Source organism: Cebus imitator, unplaced genomic scaffold, assembly GCF_001604975.1.
Source record: "Cebus imitator isolate Cc_AM_T3 unplaced genomic scaffold, Cebus_imitator-1.0 Scaffold190, whole genome shotgun sequence".
In the NCBI taxonomy this organism is placed as follows: Eukaryota; Metazoa; Chordata; class Mammalia; order Primates; family Cebidae; genus Cebus; species Cebus imitator.
Genome location: NW_016107505.1, coordinates 631,432 through 652,130, shown reverse-complemented (window position 1 = coordinate 652,130; position 20,699 = coordinate 631,432). Strand labels below are relative to the sequence as shown.

Below are 20,699 nucleotides of genomic sequence, written 5' to 3'. Positions count from 1 at the left end.
ACTCTGTTGTCCAGGCTGGAATGCAGTGGTGCAATCATAGCTCACTATAGCTTTGACCTCCTGGGCTCAAGGGATCCTCCCACCTCAGCCCCACAAGTAGCTGAGACTAAAGGTGCATGCCATCATGTCCAGTTAATTTTTTAAATTTTTTTTAAAGGTGGGGTCTCACTGTGATGCCCAGGCTGGTCTCAAACTGGCCCCAAGTGGTCCTCCTGCCTCGGCCTCCCAAAGTGCTGGGATTACAGGCATGAGCCACTGTGCCTGGCCAACAGCAGAGGTCTATTTCCTCACAGCCCTGGAGGCTTTAAGCCTGAGATCAAGGTGTCAGCAGGGTTGGTTCTCCTGAGGCCTCTCTCTGTGGCTTGCACTTGGCCGTCTTCTCCCTGTGTCCTCATGTGGACATCCCTCTGTGCGTGTCTGTGTCCTGATGTCCTCTTCTCGTAAGGACACTAGTCACACTGGATGAGGCCCACCCACTCTAGTGACCTCATTTTACCTCTTTAAACACCCTATCTTCAAACACAGGCACATTCAGCAGGATGGGGGGTTAGGACTCCAACATACGAGTTTCGGGGAGACACAACTCAGTCATAACACAGACAGCATAGCGCAGTCATACAGCAGCGCACCACACACAGAGATCCAGCCCTGGGTGCTCACAGAGTCGGAGGCATGAGCAGTCACAGAGCGGGGGTGTTGTCAATGAGGCCCCCCCATGGGCATGTCCCGAACATGCACCTCGAGGCCTCCAGCACACCTGTCCCCAGCCTGCGTGATGCTGGGGCCCTGAGCATGTCACTGTCGTTGAGAAGCTCAGGGCACGTGGGGAGCACAGATGGGTGGGGATCATTGACACCAGTGGCGTGGCCTTCGCAGCAGTGATTGGGAGCACTACGAACACACAGAAGAGGACCCACTGCATCTGGCTGGGGAGTGGGCAGGGACGGCTGGTGTTTTTAGTAAGGAGGGCTTTTTTTTTTTTTTTTGAGAGTCACCTACGTTTTTGCATTTATAAGTAGTAGATCCTCTTTTATTGCTGAATAGTATTCCATTGTAGAGCTGTGTCACAATTTGTTTATCCATTTACTAGNTTAAGACAGAGTCACCCAGGCTGGAGTGAATGCAGTGGTGCAATCTTGACTCACTGCAACCTCCATCTCCTGGGTTCAAGTGATTCTCTTACCTCAGCCTTCTGAGTAGCTGGGACTACAGGTGCGTGCCACCACACCCAGCTAATTTTTTGTATTTTTAGCAGAGACGAGTTTCAATGTGTTAGGATGGTCTCAATCTTCTGACTTCCTGATCCACCTGCCTCAGCCTCCCAAAGTGCTGGGATTACAGGCGTGAGCCACTGCACCTGGCAGATAAGGAGGGAATTTAGCCCAGTCACACATGGCCTCGTGATGGGCAAGGTTGCAGCCTGGAAGCTGATGGTTCAGAAATCAAAGAAATCAAGGTGGGCGTGGTGGCTTACACCTGTAATTGCAGCACTTTGGGAGGCCAGGGCAGGAGGATTGCTTGAGCCTAGGAGTTTGAGACCAGCCTGGGCAACATAGCAAGACTGTCTGCAAAAATTTTCTTTAAATTAGCCAATTAGCAGGAATTTCTGATGCCAGAAAAAGAAATTAGCTGGGTGTGCAATTGGCCCAGTGTGGTGGTGCATGCCTGTAGTCCCAGCTACTCAGGAGGCTGAGGCAGCAGAATTGCTTGAGCCTGGGAGGCGGAGGTTGCAGTGACCCATGATTGTGCCGCTGCACTCCAGCCTGGGTGACAGAAAGAGACCCTTTCTTGAAAGAAAGAAAGAAAGAAGGAAGGAAGGAAGGAAGGAGAAAGAAAGAAAGAAAGTGAGAGAGAGAGAGAGAAAGCAAGCAAGGGGGCATGATGGCTCCAATGCCAGTGCTTTGGGAGATGGGTGGATCATCTGGGGCCAGGAGTTCAGGACCAGCCTGACCAACATGATAAAAGCCCATCTCTCTAAAAATACAAGAAATTAGCCAGGTTTGGTGGCGGGTGCCTGTAATCCCAGCTGCTCCAGAGGCTGAGGCAGGAGAATCAATTGAACCCGGGAGGCAGAGGTAGCAGTGAGCCAAAATCTTGACACTGCACTTCAGCCTGGCTGACAAGAGTGAAACTGCATCTTAAAAAAAAAAAAAAAGGAAGACATCAGAAGTTCTGTCTTCAGGGAGTTTAGCTTCTAGGAAGTCGTTTCCACAGGTGACAAAATCCACAATCCCTTAATTGGCTTTCTTACCCAGTGGGGGTTACCTTTTCCCCAGATGTCTCAGAAATACTTTTTTGCCTCAAACACCAGTTTGCTGTCATGAGAAGCCAACCAAGGTCACTGGAGAAATTTCATTGTATTCTTCCATCTCCAAGGTTATGGGCTGGTAAGAAAGCAGGGTAGAAATTCACCAAGTACTGTTATTATTTATTTTATTTTTTAAAGAGATGCCACCACGATCAGCTAATTTTTTTTTTTATATATTTTTTTAATTCTGTCCCCCAGGCTGGAGTGCAGTGGCATGATCTCGGCTCACTGCAACCTCCACCTCCTGGGTTCAAGCAATTCTCCTGCCTCAGCCTTCCAAAGTAACTGGGATTACAGGTGCCCACCACCACGTCTGGCTAGTTTTTTCTATTTTTAGTAGAGACAGGTTTACACCATGTAGGCCAGGCTGGTCTCAAACTCCTGACCTCAAGCAATCCACTGGCCTCAGCCTCCCAAAGTGCTGGGATTACAGGCCTCAGCCACAGTGCGCAGCTTTTTAAAACTTTTTTTAGAGATGGGGTCTCACTGTGCTACTTGGGCTGGTCTCAAACTCCCGTCCTCGTGGGATCCTCCCGTCTCAGCCTCTGAAAGCATTGGGATCTCAGGCCCAAGCCACCAGCTGGGCCACAACATGCTGTAACTATTGGCACCACCAGTGATGCTTGGGTGGTCACGCTGTTAGGGCAGGCTCAGGAGGGAGGTGGGAATTGGAGAGGGTAGAGCTGGCCTACGGGAAAGAGTCCAAGCCGAGGGACCATCAAGGGGGACCACAGGGGAACAGAGCAGCTGGCCTAGGTGGCCCTTGGATCCTGCACACCTCTCACACTTTCCCTGCTGCCCCAGGCACGCCCCTGGCACTGAAGCAGCTTCCCAAACCCCGGACGTCCCTCCGCGGCTTCCTGTATGAGTTCTGCGTGGGCCTCTCGCTGGGCGTGCACTCGGCCATCGTGACAGCCTACGGCATTGGCATCGAGTCGGCACACTCCTACAGCTTCCTGACGGAGCCCGTCCTGCACGGGGACCTCATGGCCTTCATCCAGCCCAAGGTGCGTAGGCAGACCCCAAGCACGCCTCCCAGGAACGGCCGCAGGAAACACAGACACTGTGTTGGGCCTCCCCTGGCCTCTCCTACCCACCTGGCCTCCCCTACCCACCCCTAGGAGGCCCCTCGTGGGCCCACAGGACTCGCCGAGTTGTTAGGCCTCTTTGTTCATAGACATCACAGAATCCACATGAGACACTATGGAGACTCACCAGGCAGCATCAGGTCACAATGGACCCCAATCAAGTCACAGGCCCTATGGGGTCACCCCAGGCTCACTAAACCCACAGGTCTCATGGGGGTCACACTAGGCCCCAATAAACTCACAGGACTCACAGGTCACCTTTGGCCCCACTAAACCCACAGGCTCCATGAGGTCACAGTAGGCCTCACGGGGTCACCCTAGGCACCCTAAACCCACAGGCCTCACAGATCATACTTGGCCTCGTGGGGCCAACAGTTCACAGCCTTCCTTAACGGCCTCCTTAGTGTCCGGGCCTGCTTCCCTGGCGCAGGACCGGCCCTGTGGTCTCGGTTGCCTCCACTGGCCTCCAGGCACTGGGCCTGCCCCTCTCCCAGCAGATGGGAATCCCGCAGCCCAGTGAGACGCCTCCTGTGTCCTGGGGCACTGGCCCCGCCCCTCTCCCCGCAGGTGGGCCTCCCGCAGCCCGCAGTGCACCGCTGCGCCGCGCAGCTAGCCTCCGCCCTGGAGTACATCCACGCGCGCGGCCTGGTGTACCGGGACCTGAAGCCGGAGAACGTGCTGGTGTGCGACCCCGACTGCCGGCGCTTCAAGCTGACCGACTTCGGCCACACTAGGCCTCGCGGGACGCTGCTGCGCCTGGCCGGGCCGCCCATCCCCTACACGGCCCCCGAGCTCTGCGCGCCCCCGCCCCTCCCCGAGGGCCTGCCCATTCAGCCCGCCCTGGACGCCTGGGCGCTGGGGGTCCTGGTCTTTTGCCTCCTCACGGGCTACTTCCCCTGGGACCAGCCCCTGGCCGAGGCCGACCCCTTCTACGAGGACTTCCTCATCTGGCAGGCCTCGGGCCAGCCGCAGGACCGTCCTCAGCCCTGGTTCGGCCTGGCCCCCGCGGCCGACGCGCTTCTGTGGGGGCTGCTGCACCCTCACCCCCGAAGGAGGAGCGCCGTGAGCGCCATCAGGGAGCACCTGGGGCGCCCCTGGAGGCAGCGGGAGGGCGAGGCTGAAGAAGTGGGAGAGGTGGAAGAGGAGGCCCGGCAGTGAGCAGGCAGTGAGCGGGCCTGGGGCTGGCAGAGAGGGAAGTCGCCCCACCCGAGGCCTCGAGGCTGTCGCTTGGCGGCTGTTGGTTTCTCCTCTGTGTGTTTTCATCCCTGGGGCTTGGGATCCCCTCGGTGTCCTCCTCCTAGCTCCTCTCTGCAGGCTGCATCCCTCCCTTGGTCCACGGGGGCCTCAGACCTCTGTGCGCCCCTCCGTACCTGCTGCCACCTTCCCAGGGGGGGTCTCAGACTTCCGCGTGCCCCTCCGTACCTGCCACCACCTTCCCCAGGGCCTCTGCACTTGCTGTTTGCTCGGGGCTCATCCCCTCACGCCCTGCACTTTTATTTTTTTTGAGACAGGGTCTTGCTCTCCCAGGCTGGACTGCAGTGACTTGATCTCAGCTCACTGCAGCCTCAAAATCCACAGCTCCAGCGATCCTCCTGCCTCAGCCTCCTGAGTAGCCGGGACTACAGGCTCGGCTAATTTTTAAAACTTTTTAGAGTTGGGGGAAGTCTTGCTATGTTGCACAGATGGGTCTCAAATTCCTGACCTCAAACAATACTTCTGCCTCCATCTCCTGAGTAGCTGGGATTACGGGGCTGCAGCACCATGCTCAGCTAATTAAAAAAAAAATTTTAATAGAGATGGGGGTCTTGCTATGTTGCCCAGGCTAGTCTCAAACTCCTGGTCTCAAGCAATTCTCCAGCCTTGGCCTCCCACAGTGCTGGGATATCAGCTGTGTGTACCAAATGATTACTGTCTGCCTCCCCATCCCCCCACTCTACTGTTTCTTTAGGATGTGTGTCCTCTTCTAACTGCATGGCTTAGTTTTTGTGGTTATTTTGTGAGCTCCTGCAGTCGGGGGTCTTTGCCCATCCCATTTGCTGACGGACCCCATGTACTCAGCGATGGCCTGCAGCAGGGGTCGGGAAATGTCTATGAAATAAACCAGCCGGTGTGGTGTGGTGAGGCCTCCTCTCCGTCCCTGTCCTCCCGACGTCCTCTCCCTCCTCTCCAGCCGGGTCTCCCTCCCACCTGGCACCACCCTCTGTGATGTGCTTGCCTTCTCTCACCCCAGTGGCTCTGCAAATAAACTCCATCTGGCACTCCCATCCCAGTGCTGCTGCAAGTCTGCTCAGCAACCAGAAGGGGGGTGTGCATCAGAGGGCGTGCAGAGGTGGGAGGGTGGGGTGCAGAGCTGAAGAGACAGACACAGAGAGCAGGGAGAGATGGAGATAGAGAAACAGACAGGGAGAGAGACAAACAGAGAGAGAGACAGAGAGGGAGAGAGACAAACAGACAGACAGAGGGAGAGAGGTGGAGATGCAGACAGAGAGAGGAGACAGAGGGGCGAGGATGATCTGGTGCTGCCTGAGCCTCCCACAGGGGTCCTGAGGCAGAGCTGTGGGCAGGAGGGAGTGAGCCACTTGCTTCTAAGAATCCCTTCCTTTACCAAACCAAAGTTGTGTGCTAACAATGGAATGAAAAATACAGTCCTCAAAGCTTCCATCAAGGAACTATACACGTGTGTGCATGTGTTTGCAAGTATGAATGTCATGTGTGAGCATGTGTGTGTGCGCCAGTGAGTGTGCATGTGTCCACGAGTGTGTGTGTGTGCCTGTGTGCATGTGTGTGTGCATGTATGTGAGTGCACGTGCATGTAAAGGAGGGAGGATGGGGTGCAGAGGTGGAGAGACAGACACAGTGGGGAGAGATGGAGAGAGACAGAAACAGGGGACAGAAAAAGGAGAGATGGAGATAGAGAAACAGACACAAAAAGAAACAGAGGAAGACAGAAACAGATGGGGGAGAGAGAGAGAAGGACAGAGACAGAGAGGAAGGGAGAGAGAGACGGAGGGAAGAGGATGACGGCATGGTGCTGCCTGAGCCTTGCTGCGTGTGGACGATAACACAGCTTTGTGCCTGTTGTGAGCCCACGAGCACGTGAGTTTGTGTGTGCCAACGTCCTTGAGTGTATGGGGGTGAATGTGCCGCACTGTGTGTGGACGTCGGACCCGTGTGTATGTGCACACGCCTGTCGATGTGCAGCTAGGCTGGGAAGGTCACACGGGCGCCTGAGCCTCTCTCCTTCGCACCTTTGTCCTCTCTCCCCGGCCCTGCTTGGCAGCTGCTCTCTTTGCAAACACTCCCTCTTCCTCTCCTCGCCCTCCTTGGCCTCAGGCCCAGAGCAAGGCTACAACTCAGGGCTGGATCGTGTGTCATGCATTCGCTGGCCCCTGCACACCCCGCAGGGCCCCTGCTGAGGCCACCGAGGTGTTGCCCACAGCGGGGCTGACAGCAGGTGTGCTCCTGTGGAGGGACCCCAAGGAGCCTTCGAATCCAGGTTCAAGCCAAAGTGTTGGAGCCTCTGACCTGGATGATCTGAGTGAGCTTCCTGGAGTAGGAATCATTGGAGAGAAGAAGGGAGTCAACGGAGGTGGGTATATCAAGGCCTCTTGCCCCCCTTTATCTGTGAATCTCAAGTAGCCAAGCTGTTAGGCCAAGAATGTGTCCCAAAAATCTGGAGGTGGCTGGGATGCCACGTGCTGGGTGGGAGGGAGTGGAGCCCGGGCAGGGGGCACGGTGGGGGGGGGGGGGGCGGTGTTGATTGCTGGTGGCAGCTGAGGATTAACTGGAAGGTGATAATGACCCGGCCTGTCTTGGGCGGAACCTACGGGAGGACAGAAAATTCCCAGGATGGGCCTGACCCTGACAGGCTGGCAGGGACGACACTAATTAAGTAATACTTAGTGCTAGCCAGAGTCTGGACCCCAATTAGGCAGCTCGATGACCACGTCTGCTTCCTGACCTGTCCCCAAGATGGTGAGGGGGTCCCTGGGCTCTGCCCATCTCATGCACAGGGCAGCCAGGTTCCTGCTGCGCCCACTGAGGGGGGTGGCAAGGCTGGTCGTTGGACCCAGCGGGGCTCCCGGCCTTGGTCTCTGCTGCTAGCCTGCATGGATGTCCTGGTGTGGTCAGTGGGAGGAAGGGCTTGGGGGCATGGGGGTGTGGGTGAGGGTGGGGGTAGGGGGGGCGGGTGACTGTGTAGGTGTGTGAGCATGAGGGAGTGAGCTGTCTTGGGGGGGAACGTAAATGTTTCAGATTGAGTACGGGTGTAGATGTGTGAGGATGGCATGAGAGTGAGACTAGTGTGAGAGACCAAGACACTGTATTAGAGAGCAGGTACGTGTGTGAAAGAGTATAAAGGCACGGGCCAGGCGCGGTGGCTCATGCCTCAAATCCCATGAGGAGGCTGAGGTGGGAATGGCGCCTGAGGCCAGGAGTTTGAGACCAGCCTGGGAAACTAGTTTACGGAACATTTGTATTATCTTTTTTTCTTTTCTTTTTTTTTCTTTTCTTCTCTTTTATCTTCTTCTTTCTTCCTTCTCCTCCTCCTCCTCCTCTTCTTCTTCTCTTTTTTTTTTTTTTTGAGACAGAATTTTGCTCTTGTCACCTAGGCTGGAGTGCAGTGGTACAATGTTGGCTCATCACAACCTCCGCCTCCTGGGTTCAAGCAATTCTTCTGCCCCAACCTCCAAAGTAGCTGGGACTACAGGCACCTGCCACCACACTGGGATAATTTTTGCATTTTTAGTAGAGACGGGGTTTCACCATGTTGGCCAGGCTAGCCTTGAACTCCTGACCTCAGGTGATCCACCTGCCTTGGCCTCCCAAAGTGCTATTATTACAGGCACGAGCCACCACACCTGGCCTTAGTAATTTTTGCTTTCAATATTATTATTTAAGAAATAAATTTTGTGGCCGAGCGCAGTGGCTCATGCCTGTAATCTCAACACTGGGAGGCTGAGGCAGGCAGATCACCTGAGGACGGGAGTTTGAGACCAGCCTGACCAACATGGAGAAACTCCATCTCTACTAAAAATACAAAATTAGCCAGGTGTGGTGGCATGTGCCTATAATCCCAGCTACTCGGGAGGCTGAGGCAGGAGAATTGCTTGAACCCTGGTGGTGGAAGTTGCAGTGAGCCCAGATGGTGCCATTGCACTCCAGCCTGAGCAACAAGATTGAAACTCCATCTCAAAATAAAAAAGAAATACATTCTGTAAGGCTGTAGCTTCCATGCATAGTGACTCCTAAGTGTGAGATTCCGTATTTGTAAACAGCTTCCATGTGAGGCTGATGCTGCAGGTCTGCGGGTCACATTTGAGGTGCAGGGAATGTGAGAACATGACTTTAGAGAACTGGTCCAGCATCAGGCCAGACTCTTACTCACCAAACCACTTATCTGCTGCGTTCTTCCGGGCCTCCTATATCAACGCTCCTAGGAGGCCATATCCATTGCCCATGATAATAACAACAGGTAGGTCTTCCTTCATACCCCTTATCTGATGAAGGAAGTCCTCTCTGCTCTAACTTTATTCTCTGTGTGTGTGTGTGTACCGTGAATGGCTGCTGAATTTCATCAAATGTGGTTTTTTCTGCATCGACTGAGCTTGCAGGGCCTATGCAGCTACTGTTCTGGGCTGGTTGCAAGCTGGCAGGCAGAGGATCAAGCTCAGCTGTCCCGTGGGAGGTGTCCGGAGCCAGGGCCAGCAGTGGGCGGAGGCTGGCCACCCATTCTGGCCGTGGGCCCTGGGGCCAGATGTTTGGGCTTAGCTGCCTGGCCAAGCAGGGATAGAGTGACTGGGTAATTAAGCACTCCCTTCTACAGAGCTGGCAGAAGGTGGCAGGGGGCGGAGGGGCCTGGGGCCAGAGTGCCTGATAGCCCCCCTCCACCTCTGGCCTGCTGAGAGGAGCCCTAACCCCATGCTGGGCCCCCTGCTTCTTTTGGTGGGGGGTATGACCCAGAGCCAGGGCTCACCTGCCCCGACCTGGACAGAAAAGGAGCCATTTTCTTCCACACTGGGGTGCTGCCCTATGACCCCCTGACTACCAAGGGCAGAAGCCCTCCCCTCAGCCTCCCCAGGGAACCAGTCAGCAGTTATTTAAGTCTCAGGGCTTAATGAGATCTGGGGAACAGAATTCTCAGCATGCTCCTTCGCCCGCTGGCGGGAGCAGACCGTCCATCTATCAGGACCCCCACCAAAACAAGTAACTGGACCCTGCTGGCCTTTGCAGGACTGCAGGGGCGCCAGCCTCCATCACCTTCCACGACCTCTGAGCCACGCTCTGGAGTGGAGAGAGGAGGAGGAGAAAATGGTTTCCTGCTTGAGGCTGCAAGGGCCAGAATCAGAGTAGGGGGGTCTTCTAAGATGGCCCTCAATTTACAAACCAGCAAGCTGAGGCACAGAGATGGGAAGGAGCCCACCCAAGGTCGCTTGGAGTGGGGCTGTCATAGAAGCCCTAATCCAGAAACCTGGGCCATGGTCAAAGCACAGAAATTCACATCACAGTATTCTGGGTTTGAGTCCTTGGCTCTGCTGTGTGGACTTAGGCAAGGGGCCTGCCCTCTCTGATCCTCAGAGTCCTTTCTGAAACAGATCAAAGTTCCTCCCTCAAAGGGCTATGGTGAGGACTGGATGTAGTTTATGGACAGTCCTTGTGGTGTCGGCACAGAAAAGTACAGGTGGGCATGGTCACAAGCACTGTCGTTAACCATCCTGTCCTTATCTGCACTACCTCATTTAATCCTCACAACCCCATGTGGCAGGCACCACTGCTCTCCCCATTTTACAGGTGAAAAAAACCGAGACTCACAGAAGGGAGGGAAACTGCCAGACTTCCACAGCCGGGACATGGTTAAGCCAGGACTTGAACCCAGGTCAGTTTGACACAGCCGTGGAATATTTTTTTTTTTCTTACTTTTTTTAATAAAGTCGGGGGTCTCACTATGTTTCTGGTCTGGAACTCCCGGGCTCAAGCCATCCTCCCATCTCACCCTCCCAAAGTGCTGGGATTACAGACATGAGCCGCTGTGCCCAGCTGGAATTTTTTTTTTTTTTTTTAATGGAGTCTTGCTCTGTCACCCAGGCTAGAGTACAGTGGCGCAATCTCAGCTCACTGCAACCTCTGCCTCCTGGGTTCAAGCAATTCCCCCACCCCAGCCTCCCAAGTAGCTGGGATTACAAGCACCTGCCACCATGCCCGACTTACTTTTGTATTTTTAGTAAGATGGAGTTTCACCTTCTTGGCCAGGCTGGTCTTGAACTCCTGACCTTGTGATCCACCTACCTTGGCCTCCCAAAGTGCTGGGATTACAGGCATGAGCCACTACACCCAGACTGGAATATTTTCTTAAGAGCAAGGGCCCTGTGTGCCAAGCATGGCCCACCACATGTTCCCTTAGTGATCTGGGGCACACGACCAAACCTTTCTGTGCCTCAGTGCCCAGATCTGCAGAATGGGATAAACACAATAATTGCTCTCACTTGACAGGTGCTTATCAAGAGCCGTCGTAAGCACTCTCTTAGGTACTAACTTATTCAATCGTTACAGCAACCCCATGAGGTATGTGTACTATTATTATCCCTTGTTTATAGTTGGAGAAGCCCAGACCCAGAGGTTAAGTAACTGACTCATATTCACTCTCAGCAAGGACTCAAACTCAGGAATCTGGGCTGCAAAGCTCACCTCCTCATCTGCTGAGCTATGGTAACAGTACCCTCCTCGCAGGCACCCGTTAAGACAAAATGACATCATCATCCATGCAAAGCCCTTAAAAGAGAGCCTGACACATAGGAAGTGCCCAACAAATATTAGCCATGCTGATGATGATGCACTCTTTCATTCAAAAGGTATTTGTTATTGAGTGTGTACTCTGCATCAGCTTCTGTCCTAGAAACTGAGCTTACATCTACAAACAAGGCCAAGTTTTTGTTCACATGAAGCTTCATCATTGTCACCACCATCATCATGATCATCAGTACCATGATCATCTTTACCACCATAGTCACCAGCATCGTCATGACCATCCTTGCCTCATCACCATGACCTTCCTCCATTGTCATCACCACCATGATCACCTTTAACACCATCATTGCCATCATGATGACCACCACTACCGCCATCACTGTCAATGTGAACATCACCACCATGATCACCCTTATCACCATCATCATCATCATCACATCACCACCACCACCATCATCATTATGATCATTGCCTCTTCACCATGACCATCACCACCACCACCACCATCATCAACATTACCGCCATCACCACCACCGCCATCATCACGGTCATTGCCTCATCACCATGACCACTCCCTCATGATCATCACCATTTTTTCCTCCTCTTCATCATCATCACCATCACCACCACCACCATCTTACCATTATCATGATCATCACCACAATGATCATCATCGCCATCAGGATCACCAACACCATCATCAATCATCACCATCGTCAACACCACCTTGCATGGCACCTGGGCTATTCACATACCAAGATCCAGCTTGTGATTCTCTCTCTCTAGGATTCCCCCAAAAACACCATTCACACCTTGTTTTTAATTAGATACTTTGGTTTTCTTTTTCTTTTTTTGTCAGGAGTGTCTTAAACCACTCAAATCCTGGAGAGGGTCACACATCTCCCCTCAGAGGCCTTTCCTCTGCCTCTGGGGTAGTGGTAGTTGGTGCAGGCATGGTGGGGGGCCAGGTCACCTCTGCCAGTCTCTTCACGGCCTCACCCAGCTGCCCCAGACCCCGGGCAGCCTCTACCAGCTGGGTCAGCCCCAGCAGCAGGGCTTGGCGCTCCTGCCGCTCCTGTTCCACAACCTGAGTCAGCCTCTGCAGCTGACCACCCACGTCCCTCACAGCGGCCACCAGTTCCACCAGGGCAGGTGGCTCACAAGCCATGACCCTTACAGGTGGTGTTGTGGCCACACATGGACCATGGGGGCGCGGGCTCTGACCAGGGGTTGGCCCTAGGGTGAGGTGGTCAAGAGGAGGTTGATCCAAGGGGTGGGCTATGGGGGAGAGGTGGTGGTCAGGGGACACAGTGAGGTCAGAGGCTGAGTGTGGGGCATGGGTAGGTGGAGGGGTTAGGCTGGGGCTCTGGCTTCTGGATGGCTTGAAGTCCTCAGTGAACAGTGGGTCTATGCTTGTGGCTGTGGAGGACCTGGAGGACCTGGACTCCAAGGCTGGAGAGGGCTCTAAGGTGGGCATTTCAGATGTGGAGGGGTGAGGAGCAGGTGCTGTGAAGGTCAACTCGGGAGGCAGACTGGGCTTGACTGTTGGTGCTGGAGTGGGAGAGGAGAGTTCTGTCCCCACGGAGGTTGGAAGGGACTTAGTAGTGATGGTAGGGGTTGAGGAGGGGTCAGGAGTGGTGGTGGGGTGACGGGTCGTGGTGGAGTGAGTGGTGGTGGTGGTGGTGGGTTGAGGGGTTGTGGTGGGCTGCATGGTGGCGAAGGGTTGAGGGGTTGTCGTGGGGTCAGGAATCATGGTGGAGTGAATGATGGTGGTGGGTTGAGGGGTTGTCGTGGGGTCAGGAGTCGTGGTGGAGTGAATGATGGTGGTGGGTTGAGGGGTTGTGGTGGGATGAGTGGTTGTAGGGAAGTGAGGTGTCATGGTAGGGTGAGAGGTCAAGGTAGGGTGAGGGGTCGTGGTGGGACCAGGGGTCACGGTGGGATCAGGGGTAATAGTGGAGTGAGGGCTTGGGGAGGGGTCTGGGGATCTGGAATATTCTGAGACTGTACTGGGGTATGGAGTCGTGTCCAAGTCTGAAGTTGTGTCAGAATCTGGGGTCCGCTCTGAGGTAGGGGAAAGGCTGGTCACCTCCAACGGTGTAGAGGGGTCAGAGGTGAGCTCTTTGAGCAAGGTGGGTGGGGGCGTGGGTGACAGCTCCGGGGTCAGCGATGGAACCACATTGGAGTCAGGGGTGGACAAAGCAAAGTCGGGGCTTGTCAAGATAAGGTCGGGGTTCGTCCGGGAGGCTGGGTCTGAGGTGGGCGAAGTGTCCGCAGGGTCAGAGGTCGCCTCGGGCGTTAAGGCTGAGCGGGGAGTGAGCTCTAGACTGGAGTCAGAGGTCAGCGCTGGGCCTGGGGGTCCCGGAGAGGCGGAGGGGCCTGTGGATGGGGTGGGGGGCGCTGTCCTGATAGCAGTGGGCCGCGGCGGCCTGCCCTCAGGCCACGGTTTCCTCGGGGAACCTGGAGGAGGAGAAGGAAAGAGAGACGGACGGTCTGAGGTCAGCCGGCTCCGCCCACCCCGCGCCGCGCCCCGCCCCTCGGGGAGCCGACCAATGGAAAGGCGCAGAGCCTCGAGACGTCATGGGTCACCAGCAGATTTTACCCGGCCCTGGGGCCCCTCCTCCCCGCTTCCTCTGATGTCTCCAGGCGCCACCTGGCGTCCTCCTCTGCTGGAGGATGCTCGGATGCTCGGATGCTCGGATGCTCGGATGCTCGGATGCTCAGGACGAGGGAATGTGGAGGGGTACGCGGGTTACAGGAGAGGGTGCAGGAGGGTGAGGTGAGGGAGGGATGCAGGGGGTGCTGGGACGCGGGAGGAAGCGGGAGTGGTCAGAAGCGTCAGCCTACAGGAGGATTCGGAGACAGCGGGGGACTGGGGGATGCGGGGAGCTGGGGGAGGCAGGGAGACCCAAGAGGGCTCCGAAGGGTAATTTTAGTAATCAAGATAAATATCTTTATGGAATTTTTTATTTTTTAAGTTAAAGTCTGGCTGTATCACCCAGGCTGGAGTGTGGTGGCAAGATCATACCTCACTGTAATCTTGAACTCCTGTGCTCAAGCGTTTTTATGCAATATTTTTAAACAATAAAAATTAATGCAAAATATCCACAGTTAACCAAAGTTAACATTTTAACCAAAGACAGGATCCACCAACCCAAATGCCCATCGACGATAGACTGGATAGGGAAAATGTGGCACATATACACCATGGAATATTATGCAGCCATCAAAAACGATGAGTTTGGGTCCTTTGTAGGGACATGGATGAACCTGGAAACCATCATTCTCAGCAAACTGACAGAAGAGCAGAAGATCAAACACCGCATGTTCTCACTCATAGGCGGGTGCTGAACAATGAGAACACATGGACACAGGGAGGGGAGCACTACACACTGGGGTCAGTTGGGGGGAAATAGGGGAGGGACGGTGGGGGGTGGGGAGCTGGGGAGAGATAGCAAGGGGAGAAATGCCAGATGTAGGTGATGGGGAGGAAGGCAGCAAATCACACTGCCACGTGTGTTCCTATGCAACAATTTTGCATGTTCTTCACATGTACCCCAAAACCTAAAATGCAATAAAATAAATAAATGGGGAAAGAAAAAAAAAAAAAAAGGATCCAACAGGGCCAGGATTAGGGTGATCCCAGTGAGGTGGATAGGACCCTGTCTTCAGTTCATCATGGTTTTTTTTTTTTTCCATTAATTTTCATTTTTAAAAATACTGTATTATGATATTATGTATCTTGATTTTGGTGTTTTGGGCACCCCCTCAAGTTTTGGGCCTGAGTAGCAGGAGAAGCCTCACCCTCTTCTGGGACTGTCTTCTAAGTGAGTGCCAGTTGTATCCCCATTTTACAGATGGAGGAAATTAGAGCAAGAGGCTACATGACTTGCCCAAGGTCACATAGACACAGTTTGCAAGTTGCAGGGATAAGACTTGAACCCAAGTTGTTTGCACACAGAGTCTAGGCAGTTAAATACCACATCCTCAGTGAGGGAATGTGCTATGGTCCACAGTGCCAATACAGTAGCCACTGGCCACATGCGGCTATGGAGCCCTTGAAATTCGGCCAGTGTGAATGAGGAACTGAATGTTTCATTTTCAAAGTGTTGATTCATTTAAGTTTAAACAGTCACCTGTGTTCATAGCTACCATATTGAACCACACAGATCTACAGATTTCCACTCGTTCCTGCAGGGTCTTTCAGGGCATCCCTTCCCCACACTGTCCTTTGTTTGCAGGATTGGAGAAGTGGTTAAATAAAGCCAGTTTAGACCGCAGCTACATGGCTTCCTAGCTGGGTGACTGTGGCAAATTACTTCACTGATCAAATCTCAGTTTCTTCCCCACCTATAGATAATAGATGACCAACATATCTCCCTTGCAGAGTTGTCAAAAGGACTCAGGGAGATCATGGTTGTGCAAAGTACTTAGCATAATGTCTAGCATGGAATAAGCACTCTCATAATTATTAATGTTGTCAGAGTCATTGATATCTGTGCCTCAATTTCACTCATTTGAGAAATGGGCAAAATTACAGGTCTACATCATTGAGCTCAGGTAAATTTCTTCCTTCCTTCCTTCCTTTTGTTCTTTCTTTCTCCTTCCTTCCTTCCTTCCTTCCTCTCTCTCTCTTTCTTTCTTTGAGACAGTCTCATGTAGATCTCTCTCCTTTTTTTTTTTTTTTTTTGAGACAGAGTCTCCCTCTGTTGCCAAGGCTGGAGTGCAGTGTTGTGATCTCACCTCACTGCAACCTCTGCCTCCGGGTTCAAGCAATTCTCCTGCCTCAGCCTCCCGAGTAGCTGGGATTACAGGCGCCTGCCACTACACCCATCTAATTTTAGTATTAGTAGTCGCAGTAGAGACGGGTTTCACTATGTTGGCCAGGCTGGTCTCAAACTCCTGACTTGAAGTGATCTGCCTGCCTTTGCCTCCCAAAGTGCTGGGATTACAGGCCTGAGCCATCATGCCTGGCCAAGCTCATGTAGACCTTATGAGGATTAAAGGATATGTATCTATATTGCTTAGAATAGTGCCTAACATGGTGTATTTTGTTTAATGTTACATGTTTTTTGTTATTATCTCAAGACTCTACACTTACGTAGATATTATAGGGGCTCAGATACCTAGAATGGTAATGCTTCTTAATTTTCAGACCCAAAGTGCAGACAACTACATTCATCGTTCCCCTCAGTACCCTGTAACCAGCAGTCCCTGCAGTGTTCCCTCTTGTATGACTTTAATTTCAATCCTCTTTATCCCCAGTCCTGTCCTCAGCACCCTCTTCTATAGGCCCCTCCACTGCTGTATTTGACACTTGGCCTTAAACATGCGTGTGTCCTTATAAAACACAGCACATTTCTTTTTTCTTTTTTTTTTTTTTTTTTAAGAGACAGGGTCTTGTTATGTCACCCGAGCTGGACTCAACTCCCGGGCTCAAAGGATCCTCCCACCTTAGCCTCCTGAGTAGCTGGGATTACAGACACATGCCATCATGTCTGGCTCACATATAGCATGTTTTATAACTGTGTATATGTATTTTTGTGTTTATGCTTTTAACTTTTACAGATGGCATTCGGCTGGAAATATTATTCTGTTTCTGACTTTTTCCTTCAGTATTATGTTGTTAATACCTATCTATATTGCTGTGTATATGTCTACTCACGGTGTTAACTGCTGCACAGAATTCCATTGTGTGGAATTCCTTTTTTTTTTTTTAGACAGGGTCTGGCTCTGCCACCCAGGCTGGAGTGCAGGGGTGCAATTGCAACTCACTGCAACCTCCGCCTCCTGGGCTCAAGCAATCCTCCCACCTTAGCCTCTCCAATAGCTGGCGCTACAGGTGTGCACCACCACACCCAGCTAATTTTTGTATTTTTTGGTAGAGACGGGGTTTCACCATGGTGCCCAGGCTGGTCTCAAACTCCTGGGCTCAAGTGATCTGCCCATCTTGGCTTCCCAAAGTGCTGGGATTACAGGTGTGAGCCACAGCGCCCGGCCTCTCTTCCCAGTCTATGGCTCCTACAGTGCACTCTGGGGGCCTGTCTGCCCGGTGGAAGAGGCTTCTGCTGGTGCTGTAGGGGCCACCTTGGACGATCATGCCCACCTTTCTAATTCTCTTCCATGCTTGTTTGAATTTGTACTCTCGGTTCCTGATGAGTGTGAGTGTTTCTAAACATACTCAGCCATTTGGGTTTCCCGTTCTGTGAATCGCCTGTTTGTATCTTTTCCTTTTTCTCATCGAGGGCTTCCTATCATTTTCCTATTTGTCACAGTGATTTATGCCATGTAGGTTGGGGTTTCTCAACCTCAGGGATATTGTCATTTAGGGCTGGTGGTTTGTTGTTATGGGGGATGTGTCCTGTGCACTGTGAGATGTTTAACTCCATCCCTGGCCTCTACCAGTTAGGTGCCAATGGGCAGCCTCTCTGCTTCTTGCCATGACAATCCAAAATATATTTGGATATTGCCAAAATTGGCCCTAGTTGATGACCACTGGTCTAGATAATAACCCCTTGGTTCTGTTTCTGTTTTTGTTTGAGATAAGGTCTCACTCTGGCATCCAGGCTGGAATGCAGTGGCACACCATAGCCTTGACCTCCCAGGCTCAAGGGGTTTTCCTGCTTCAGCCTCCCAAGCAGCTGGGACCACAAGTGTGTACCCTCACACCCAGCTAATGTTCAGGTCTTGAGGGGATTCACCGTGTTGCCCAGGCGGGTCTCAAACTCCCAAGCTTAAGCAATCCTCCCAACTTGGCCTCTCAAAGTGCTGTGATTACAGGCATGAGCCACCATGCCCAGCTGATAACCCCTTGTTTTAGGATATATCTCTGCTGAGTCTTTCTGGGGTAAGAGTTGGGGCTCCACTGGGGAGTCTGGAATCTGTCTCTTTGCCGCACGACACATACCGCCCCAGTCCCCTCACCCCAGCCACATGCCTCACCTGTGTCCCCATGAACCCTCGGAGCTGGAGGACTGCCTGGGCTTCTGGTGATGCCAGCTCCAACGGTGGGTCCTAGTTTGCCTAAAGTAGGGGTCCCCTCAGCCAGGCCCCTTCCTGAAGCTGTGTCCCACATCCAGGGAAGCTTGTAACCATCTCTGCCACCTAGAGAGATATGGGGAAGAGGATTGAGTCTTCACCTTCCCTTTGAATGTGACTCCCCTTCTCTCTCCTCCTGGGCCCAGCCCCAGTCCAGGCATCATCCCGCCTCAACTGCACCAGCACTTCGGCCCCTCCCTGACCTTGTGGAGACCTTCTCGGTTCAGCTCAGATGCTCTTGGCTACCAGTAACAGAAACTGTCACTAAACAAGCACGAAAAATAAGGGCACTTGGGCTGGGCGCCGTGGCTCAAGCCTGTAATCCTAGCACTTTGAGAGGCTGAGGCAGGCAGATCACTTGAGGTGAGGAGTTCAAGACCAGCCTGGCCAACATGCAGAAACCCCATCTCTACTAAAAATACAAAAAATTAGCTGGGCATGGTGGCAGGTGCCTGTAATCCCAGCTACTCAGGAGAATGGAACTGTATTTGGAGACAGGGCCTTTACGAAGGTAAGTAAGGTAAAAAGAGGCCATTTGTGTAGGCCCTAATCCAGTCTGCCTGATTTATTTATTTATTTGTTTAGAGACGGAGTCTCACTCTGCTGCCCAGGCTGGAGTGCAGTGGCGTGATCTCGGCTCCCTGCAACCTCCACCGCCTGGGTTCAAGCAATTCTCCTGCCTCAACTTCCCCAAGTGCTGGGATTACAGGCATGAGCCACCATGCCTGTCCCTCCTATTTTAAATTGCAACCCGAAGCCTGCCCTGCCCCTCTTCCTGCTTTGTTCCTTAACGCTACCTCCCAGTAGTTAGTACATGCTCTGTCACATAGTAGGCATTTGACACATGAACTGATGTCGTTGTCTCCAAACGCTATCATCCAGGAAGACTGAAGAAATGCTGCTTTGTAAAAATCCAAACTCAACAAGCCTCCCATCTTATCTCCTCTGTCTCTCTAGACTTACACTGCAATCTCTCATCCATTCGTTCATTCATTTAACAAATAATGTAAAAATTACCTACTGAGATTCAAGCATTGTCCTAGACACTAGGGATTCCAGACAAATCCATAATAGACAAGATATTGGATCTGTTTGGAATCCCTAGTGTCTAGGACAAATATGCACATGCCCCAATCAGAAAGTGTGAATATGTTACTTTACATGGCAAAAGGGACCTTGTGGATGTAATTAAGGGTCTAGACCTTAAAATGGGAAAATTATCCTGGATTAACCAAGTGGCCCCAATCTAAGTCCTTAAAATCAGAGAACTGGCTGGACACCATGGCTTACACCTGTAATCCCAGCACTTTGGGTGACCGAGGTGGGTGGATCACCTGAGGTCAGGAGTTCGAGACCAGCCTGGCCAACATGGTGAAACTCCATCTCTACTAAAAATACAAAAATTAGCCAGGTGTGATGGATTCCTGTAATACCAGCTACTCAGGAGGCTGAGGCATGTGAATCACTTGAACCTGGGTGGTGGAGGCTGCAGTGAGCCGAGATTGCACCACTGCACTCCAGCCTGGGTGAGAGAGCGAGACTCTGTCTCAAAAATAAATAAATAAATAAATAAAATCAGAGGACCTTTCAAGCCACAGTGAGAGAGAAAGCTACGAAGGCAGAGGAAAGATCAGAGAGATGCAGTGTTGCTGGCTTTGATGATGGGGGATGGAGCCACAAGCCAAGGAATGCAGGTGGTCTCTAGAAGCTGGAAAAAGCAGAGGAATGGATCTCCCCTAGAGCCTTCCAAAGGGAACTGCCCTGCTGACACCTTGATCTTAGCCCACTAATCAAGTCTGACTTCTGACCTACAAAACTGCACAATGATAAGTCTGCATTGTTTTAAACCACTAAATTTGTGGTCATGTGTTATGGCAGCAATGGAAACAGATGCAGATCTTTCATAGAGCTTAAAGTCTAGCAGAGATTGATAACACCAGTGAAAATTTCTGACAATGCAAATTTCCCTCACTCTTTGCTCCTCTGAGAATTCCTTTTCTCCTTGTGTCTGCTGGTGAAATAATACCATCTCCTCTGTGAGGTTTCCTTGATATCTGTACTACAAATAATAGCTCCTTCCCTGGAATCCTGCAGCTGTTGTTCATTTTCAGCAAATAACTCTAACAAGCAATATTTTGCGGTTTTAAACGATTTCACACACATTTTGCTCATTGAATTGGGGCCTGAGGTCACCCAACTAGTTCTAATCTGGGTTGGAACCATGATTGGAACCTGGTAGGAGTGTCGAACTCCAGACTTGTGCTTCTGTTTCAGCATACATGGTTCCCAATCCAAGGAGCAAAACGTGTGAAATCATTTGAAACAGATTATAATCGTGGCTCCTAAGTTAAACTTCTCTGAGCCTCACTTTTTTCCCCATCTGAATCATGGATGTAGCAACAGTTCCTATGACCCACAATTGGAGTCAGGCAGGGCCAGCAGAGTAGGCTACCTCTCCTTCCGTCTTTCCAACAACCGTGGAGGCACATTGTTTTTTTTCCAGAGAAAGAAACGGGTGGCCGGGC

The 20,699-nt window shown here is 52.2% G+C and overlaps 2 protein-coding genes across 5 annotated transcripts in view; one reads left to right on the top strand and one right to left on the bottom strand.

The window, feature by feature from the left end:
- The window catches only part of SBK2 (SH3 domain binding kinase family member 2), an 8,719-nt gene extending 3,065 nt beyond the window's left edge, over positions 1-5,654 (top strand). The window contains exons 3-4 of the mRNA XM_017546585.2: positions 3,113-3,315; positions 3,964-5,654. Of these exons, the coding sequence (XP_017402074.1) occupies positions 3,113-3,315; positions 3,964-4,554 (794 nt within the window). The 3' untranslated portion in view covers positions 4,555-5,654. The remainder of the gene's footprint in view (positions 1-3,112; positions 3,316-3,963) is intronic.
- A 6,286-nt stretch (positions 5,655-11,940) lies between these two features.
- Positions 11,941-20,699, bottom strand: part of SSC5D (scavenger receptor cysteine rich family member with 5 domains) — a 28,131-nt gene continuing 19,372 nt past the window's right edge. For 3 of the 4 annotated variants that reach the window (XM_017546584.2, XM_037745001.1, XM_037745002.1), the window contains 2 exons: positions 18,079-18,240; positions 11,941-13,596 (listed from right to left, as the gene is read on the bottom strand). In XM_017546584.2, coding sequence (XP_017402073.1) covers positions 12,032-13,596; positions 18,079-18,240 — 1,727 coding nt within the window. In that variant the 3' untranslated portion in view covers positions 11,941-12,031. The remainder of the gene's footprint in view (positions 13,597-18,078; positions 18,241-20,699) is intronic. The other variant, XM_037745000.1, reaches the window with a different exon arrangement.